The following is an 8,226-nucleotide window of genomic DNA, read 5'->3' on the forward strand; positions in this document are numbered from 1 at the left end:
GCATATCACAGAATTTGTGTCAGCGGGTCCCAAGTCATATGGGTACCGGCTTTCTAATGGCCAGACATGCTTGAAAGTGAAGGGCATCACTCTGAACTACAGCAACAGCCAGAAAATTACTTTTGACAGCTTGAAGGATTTAGTCTTCACACACGTGGAAGGGCAATCCCCTGCTTCTATCAGTGTGGCACACCGGGGGATTGTTAGACACAGAGAGGACTTTACCATTAGGACACAACTTCTTTCAAAGACTCAGAGGGTTGTTTATGACAAAAGAGTGTTGAAGGAAAATTTTACAAGTCTGCCGTACGGGTATTGAGAATGGACACGCGGTGGCAACACCCATTCTCAGCCATTATAGCTGGTCCGAGCAATTGCGGGAAAAGCTTTTTTATCAGGAATTTGCTTCTCCATGCCAAAGGGACTATGTCTCAAATGCCTGAAAATATTGTGTGGTGTTATTCTTGTTTCCAGCCTTTGTACAAAGAACTGTATGCACGTTTCCCGTTTATACAATTTGTAGAGGGCATACCCTCCACTTTGAATGATGATACATTGTTACCCCCTAATAAAATTAATTTACTGATCGTTGATGATCTTATGAATTCTGCAGCAGCCAGCAGCGAGATTGAGAATGCTTTTACAAAATATGTACACCACAGAAGTCTTAGTGTCATTTATATAGTACAGAACTTATTCTGTCAGGGGAGAAGCAGCAGGTCTATTCATCTGAATGCTAAATATTTAGTTTTATTTAAAAATCCTAGAGACAAGTTGCAGATATCAATTTTGGCACGGCAGATGTACCCGGGAAAAAGTAAATTCTTCCTAGAGGCCTATGAAGATGCCGTGAGTAAACCCTATGGCTACCTAGTGGTAGATCTGAACACTAACACTCCCGAAAATTACAGGCTGAGAACCGGACTGTTTCCCCCAGACTTTCCGGCGGCTTATGTTATAAAGAAATCGGCAGGGGCCATCAAAAGGCGCTAACCCCTTCTTTTCCCAAGCTTTTAAGAAGTCGCGCTCAGACCTAGCAGAAGCATGTCGGCCTGTTTAAGGCGAAACGGCTCTCTTTTGAAGCTTTTGTCTAATTGCCCGTCCAAGTTGCGTAAAGCCATATTGTCTGCTGCTCCGGATGATTTGGTGAGGGCCATCAGTGAAATTGCTCTAAATGCACTGAAGGGGATCATTCCCCTCTCACACAGACAGAAGGCTGTTCTGAGGAAAAAACGGGGGGTTATTAGGGCCCTGGGTAGCTCAAAAACATCTATTAAGAAGAAGAAGAAACTGGTCAAACAGACGGGCGGATTTATCGGTAGTCTCCTGGGTTTTGCCATACCCCTAATAACCAGTCTGTTAACGCATTCTTAATGGAGCACACTGAGAAGATGTACCTGGTCCCAAGCCGCCAGTTGGAGCAGCTTAATCAGCAGTTTCACCGGCAGGATGAAAACATACGAAGCACAGCCCTGCGTTCTCTAGATGAGGACATGGCTGCTGTACTACAGAGGACGGGTCTTCCCGATTATGAGAAAGTCAAACTGTATGACACTCTCCTTCAAAAATATCTAACACATGTGAGAAAGAGTGAAGAAGAAACCACCCGCCTAGACCTACATTTCCCCACGCCCCCCGATGCGCCACAGACCCCCGCTCCAGTCCAGACTGATAGCGTTTCTGAAGATGTTCTAGACAGCCTCCCACCGAGATACAGAGCCAACGCTCGTGTCCTGATCAAGAAGTTGGAGCTTAATAGAGACATAGCCAGCTGGGATGCCCGGGGGACATTTGTTTATAAAGGAACCCCCATTCCCGGGACCCACTTGCTGGACCTTGTCAGAAGCGTTACACAGACACACGCTTCTGCACGGCTTCCTAAAGGCTTTGATGTATTCATTGGAGCACTGGCTGAATTAAACACCCCCTCTTCTGTAGCAGGTAGCAGAGCTACTAGAAAACTGCTAGAAGACTTGAAAAGCTCTTCGCCACCACCCTCTACAAAGAGAACCCCCCTCATATCTTCCAAGAAAAAGAAGATGCACCCTCTATCTGCCCCTTCTAAAAAGAAAACAAGGCGTGCTTCGCCAAAGTGGTTAACGGGATAATAAAAACATATTATTATTATTTTTTAAAAGGCGACGTGTTCCGACTCTTGTTTTACAAATGACACACTAATGCATGCTATTTTTCAAAGGTTTTTATTAGGGGTTGCAAGAAACACAGGATTGAACAGGACTAAACATGTTCTGTAAAGTCTTCGGTTTCCTTCCAATCTTGTTCACAAAAGTCCTGACCATTCTATCATTTTGACCAGGATCTGCTGAATACATCTTCACAATCATATCAAACGGATGGCCCTTGCAGCGGTGGTACAGGAAGAACAGGCAGTGATGTCCGCATGTAGTTGACACAGGACCCTGGAATTTCTCCCGATGAAAATAGATATGCTTAGAGTTCTTCTTTAAAAAATCCATCACAGACTGGGGGTATAGGGGGCTGAAAGGCGGGTTTCCATAAGAGTCAAAAAATTCAGCGCGCAGATGATCGGGTAGGTAAATAGCCAGCCAGTGCTCACCGGGGAGGCTTTGAGGATCGGTGTTCACCACTAGACATGCCGGCCTCTGAGTCACTTTTTTAGTCGGCAGCTGATCACAGGCAAAAACTCCCAAGAAACTTTTTCTGGTACTGAGGTTGTTTAATAGAGTACGTGATAGCTGCTGCGTGTCCATCCTACACGTGGTCAAACAGAACGCTGCGGTTCTGGTTGATTTCTATCACGGAGTCGAATGCTGCGTACACAATCAGGTTGATCGTGTTGGGCAGGGGGTTTGCAAAGCGGATTTCGGCCCTCAGGTTGCCCGTTTTGATCAGAGAGTAATGGTCTCCACACTCCTGATCTGGTGTCAGGTTAAAGCCATACAACGTGTACCCATACCCATACTCTCTACGGTCCATCAGGGCTGGTCTGTCCTCCAAATGCTTACCCCCTGCCTGTAACAGTCCCATATACTCCCTTGTACAATTTCCAGCTGCGTAATCAGGCTGGTGGGGTTTAGCAGGCGTTTGTTCCCCATCGACATAGAGGGCGACAAAATTAACATTGTAATGCTTAAAATTAAAGGGATTTTTGGTGTATTCCCCACTAAAAGAGTCGTTATCCACCAGAGCCAAGACCAACAGTTTTGGGAGCTGCCCCAAAAACAGGTTGTCTATGTTGCTCACGCGTGTGCCCGCGGCTATGCTGAACACCTTCATGCTCACTCTGTCCACAGGGTATTTTGCTGTGGAGGTTCGCAGAGCTTCAGCATGGGCTATCCGTATGCCGGGTGTAACCTTCACCCTTTTCACAAAGAGTGACGCCGTCAAAATCTGCACCTTGTAACCGATGGCTGGGTCATTGCTTAAAAGGCAGAAAGCATCTTTGGCGCGGGTCAATTTGATTTTCAGGTCAATCCCGTTTATCATAAGCCGTGGTTGAAAAAATAAATCTGCGTGAAGGTGCCCCATCAGTTCCAGTTTCCTGCTCCCCGTTGTCAGTGCAGCCCTTGTGTTAAAACCCCAATTTTCGCCATCCAAAAGTGTTACTTCGTGGTGCCCACCTGTATCCTTAAAAAAGCCCCCTGTAGAAAATCTGGTGGCTAGAGTTTCCCCGCTGTAATTCAACATCAATTCTATTAAAGCTCTGTAAGGGTAACAGTTGTTGCTCTGGCTGACCAGGGTGTCCCCCAGTGTGATATCAAGCTGGCTGAACATTGTCGCGATCGGATAGTTCACGAATGCCACTCGGGCATCGTTGGGTATGTCTGCCCCATCAGCCCTGGTAATCTTACAGGTGAGATATAACATCGTATCATTCAGGTCTAAATAATCTTCACCATTACCAGGGATAAAAAATTCTAGAGGCACAGAATCAGAAAGGGCTGAGAGGGGCGGCACTTCAATATAGAGACTTTTCTCTATGCTCGTCTGTGTTGGTGCTAGCTGAAAGAGGTCCAGTTCTGACTTGGTGCATTCTTCCGAGTTACAATGAACAAACGCCATGATTAATTAGAACACGTCTTTGAGTGATGCTGACTTTTTCTTCTTCTTCTTCACCCTCTTCTTTGGCTTCTTTCGACCCTTTACTCTGGGCTTTCTCGAGCTTCTCTGCTTTCTAGAGATGCGGCGGCCTCTTTTTACGGTCACCGGGGGTCCTTGGTGCACCGTAGACCTTTTTCTTTTGAGACCCCGCCTTCTTTTGAGGTAGAGAATGCCTGACCCTTCCTGTGGGGTAAACTTGTTCACAACGCCGTGGGTCACTCGGGAAACCACATCTTGTGCAATGTGTTTGGCAGCCGTTTTTAAATGAGGCTTGGCTATGTCCACCCCCTTTTTAAAAAATGGCACAGCCATACGAAAAAGCCTGCTAAAAATACCGCCTATACCCCTCCCATACATAACAGGGGCACCCCGAAACCCAGGGAGCCCACTGCCGGCCTGTGCTTGGTAATATCTCCTAAACATGGCAGGGTTTCCGTACTCTTTCACGATCACCATCTCTTCCGCGGTCGTAGGTGCAGGCGTACCAGTACTTTCCCGTATTGAAATGGCACGTTCAGGTTCTGGTCAGACTTTATTTCAATACAGACGGTCTCTATGTGCTGCTTGTTGATTGGCACGTAGTGTGGCTTGTCGTACGTGATAGTAACAAAGTCGTGAACCTCCCCCTTGATAGCCACGCAGCGCAAAAGTGGTGCGACCGTATCACCTACAACCTGATGTTCTATGATATCGGTATAGACATACAAAGTGTTAAAGCCTCCACTAATGTCGCAGCAGTTGCGGGGTTTTGTAATGCCCACATTGGTCGGGACCCCCATGATTAATGCCAACTCTTCACTCATTGTAACTTTGTACGCCCTCGGGCCATTAAACCGGAGCATAGCGTGCGTAGGGTCATAATCGAAACTAATGCTCATGGGGGGCTTTGCTTCTCGCCTGACAATGCTGTTCATTTGTTCTGCTAGTTCAGACACTGTCCGATAATACCCTGGTCTCAAGTTAAACTCCAGTCCGATCTTACCGCCTTCAGAAATAGCAAAGAAAGCCGGCTTGGTAAATTTGTACCAGGTGTGCGGGTACTGGATTTCAACAAGTCCAGCTTCCCACACACCGCGTAGATCCAGTGGTTTAGAAAAGCGCACAGTGAAAGACGAGGCTGTATTTTCTGGAAACAGGTCCATGGACGCATTGCTAGGCAGTGTGATGTAAAACCCTGCCTCCTCCATTTAGTTCTGTAACGTCTCTGGCTGCCACCCAGCTGTTAAATTTAGCCGGCCACCCCTTCCACTTCACGTAAAAAAACTTCTTTTTCTTCTCTGTCTTGCTTTTTATAACTTTCTCAATCCTGTATACCCGGTCTTCCCAGTTAACAACTTTCTGGAGCTCTTCTTGGTAAAAGCCTCCTAGAATAGCATCTCCCTGGAAATCTACCAGTCGGAACATAGGTCTGTCTCCCCTATCGGCTATGCTGTCTATGATAAAAATCTCATCTGTGAATGTCTGTTCATAGCCCTTCTCAAACAATCCCTTTGTTCTAGACACCCTCACACGATCCCCCTTTCTAAATAAACGCGCTGTTTTCGTTTTTTGAAACGTGCAAGGGCTTGGATCGTAAACACGCCTCCACACCACCAGATCATTGGTTGTGTTGATGTTTACAGGGCATGCCTTAATGGTCCTGTGGAAACTGTGATTATAACTTTTCACCAGTTTTTTCAGCACATTAATATATTTGAATGTGTTGTTGGCTGTAAAATAGCGCCACATACGTGATTTCAGAGTTCTGTTAAAGCGTTCAACAACCGCAGCTTTCACCTCATTTCTAGTTGTAAAATGTTCTACCGAGTACTGTCGCAGCACCGAGGCCACTTTTTTATTCAAAAATTCTTTCCCCTCATCAGTCTGCAGTTTCTGTGGGTGGCGCCCTTCTGCAAAAATGGTCTTGAAAGCTTCAGCCACCACTCCGGCAGTCTTATCTTTGAGAGGTACAGCCCATGCATATTTTGACAGAATGTCTATTACAGTTAAAATGTATTTGTAGCCGTCGTTGTATTTGGAATATTTTTGCATGTCTACTAAGTCCCCTTGCCACTGTGAATCCACACTTTCTACAATAACCCTGTTCCTTTTAAAATGGACCCTGGCTGGTTTGTGTATAGCGTATGCATCCTGCCCCATCAGCCATTTTACCACCCCTTTCCTGCTTTGCTTATAGCCCTTCTTACGAGCCGCCCTGTAAAGCGCATCTACCCCGCCTAAACTTCCTACTTCCCCAGGGTTAAAATATACAGATTCCAAGATATGCTCTTGAGGTAGAGACATGACGCACACAGCCTGTTTTCTTCACAGCAATGAAAACTCGTTTCTTTATTCGGAGTGCTTTATACAAAGGCAAAAGCTTCACACACACACACACCCATCCCTTTTCAGTTTCCCTTCTCTGTATGGTCTTTCTTCCGGAGGGTGGGTCTTTTCACAACCTTAAAACCCATGCCTGGCAAGTTCTATCACGGTGTCATACAGATCAATGCCTTTTAACCCTCTTGACATAGTATCCGGTACAGGGTTCACATTTCTGAACATGTGTACAAAACCGCATCTGTAACAACATTCAGGGTTTACTTCCTCTTGAACACGCATGGCCAAAAGAGCATAGTCCACGGGTCCTTCCCATACCTGTGTTTAAACACACAAACACACACACAATGTTGTCCTCTCAACAATGGATTTTCTTTATTCAAAGCTTTTTCTTAAACACAGGGACAACAACCCAACTGTCCACGGTTTTCCTGAATTCATACTTGTCACCACTGAAAGGTTCAAATATTGTTAACGTTGCCCCGGGTTTGTAATAGCTCCCACACTTCTGCACATTTTGGAACACGTCGATTAGACCGCATCGGTAACAACACTCGGGATTTACTCTCTCCCGAAAACACCGGGCCAGAAGGGTGGGATCCACAGGCTTGTTCCATAGCTGCATTTTAAACACACAAACGTGAAAAAAAAAATTGCCGGTTTAGATCACCCCACCCTCAGACTCTATTTTCGGACATACTCACATCGGGGAATGAATCTTTCACGCAAACGTATTTCTCAGTCTCCTGGGGGGGTGCCGGCGTAGCCGCACGAGATGGTGTCGGGGTCAACGGCTTCTCTTCTTCCTCTTCAGAAGATGATGTCTCATATGCCGAGCTCGGCGCATATTCATCATCATCGTCGCTGCTGTCACTCTGATAAGTGTACACTTCATAGCAATAAAGGCAACACTCTGGGTTCACTTTTCTGTTAGCTGCTTCTACGATTTTAGCAAACGCCACCCAAGGAATATTTTCCTAAATAAAAGGAAAAAGGTCCATTTTCCCCCCACTCAACATGAACGCACGCACACATACACACATGCACCCCACTTCACACCACCCACACCCCTTCCCTCTAGATTGCTTACCCCATCTACTATAGGTTTAATGCAGCTAGGAGCATACGTTCTGTTCCCTGCTTCTACAATCGCATCATGCTGTGCTTCAAGAGGGGCCATTTCCACGTAAATAGGCTCTTCTTTGTGTTCCAAAGCAGTTGAAGTTGTAGCAGCGCACACGTTTTCTTTCTCTGATGAGTTTTCCATAACGGCACCTAGCAAGCAACGGCAGAAGAAGCGTTTCCAGCCCTTCCTCTTTCCCATATTTATTCTTTCTGGGTGTGGCTTCCCATTGGTTGTATCTAAGAGCCCTCCCTACTGGTCAGATGACACACACTGTGCGCAACTTCCCTAACCGTCTAAAGGACATGTCTGGACTAGCCCGGACATGCCCGGCTACTGTAACAGTCCGGACTAGCCTGGACATGCCCGGCTCCTGTAAAAGCATGCTGCAAGTATTTGAAAAGTCTGTATTTAATGGTGTGCACGGGAGACGGTGTGCTGAAACAGAAATTTTCTAAAGTGGTTAAAATTCTAATGTTGTGACAAAACAGGGGCAGGCTACGGGTCCCTGCTGGGTGGGGAAAGTACAGACAGCCGTCTCTGGTGAAACGCATGACCCAAAAATAAAAAATAGTCAAGATGCCGTTTTTATTTTATTTTGTAAGTGCCCATAATCACTGTCCGCGCATTCCACACAAGCATAGTCCCCCGTGATCCCAAACAGGAAGTCCCGCCTACCAACCATGACCCCTGAACAGGAA

The 8,226-nt window shown here is 46.2% G+C and overlaps 1 protein-coding gene across 1 annotated transcript; it reads right to left on the minus strand.

Annotated features, from left to right (window-relative positions):
- Positions 1-6,310: 6,310 nt before the first annotated feature.
- On the minus strand, positions 6,311-7,669 carry LOC125435324. Its single transcript, XM_048501514.1, has 3 exons — positions 7,493-7,669; positions 7,107-7,379; positions 6,311-6,720 (listed from the first exon to the last, which is right to left on the minus strand). The coding sequence occupies exons 1-3, from the start codon at positions 7,667-7,669 to the stop codon at positions 6,526-6,528; spliced, it is 645 nt and encodes a 214-aa protein (XP_048357471.1). The 3' UTR covers positions 6,311-6,525.
- Positions 7,670-8,226: the final 557 nt, after the last annotated feature.

This window comes from Sphaerodactylus townsendi, linkage group LG06 (genome assembly GCF_021028975.2).
Source record: "Sphaerodactylus townsendi isolate TG3544 linkage group LG06, MPM_Stown_v2.3, whole genome shotgun sequence".
Lineage (NCBI taxonomy): Eukaryota > Metazoa > Chordata > Lepidosauria > Squamata > Sphaerodactylidae > Sphaerodactylus > Sphaerodactylus townsendi.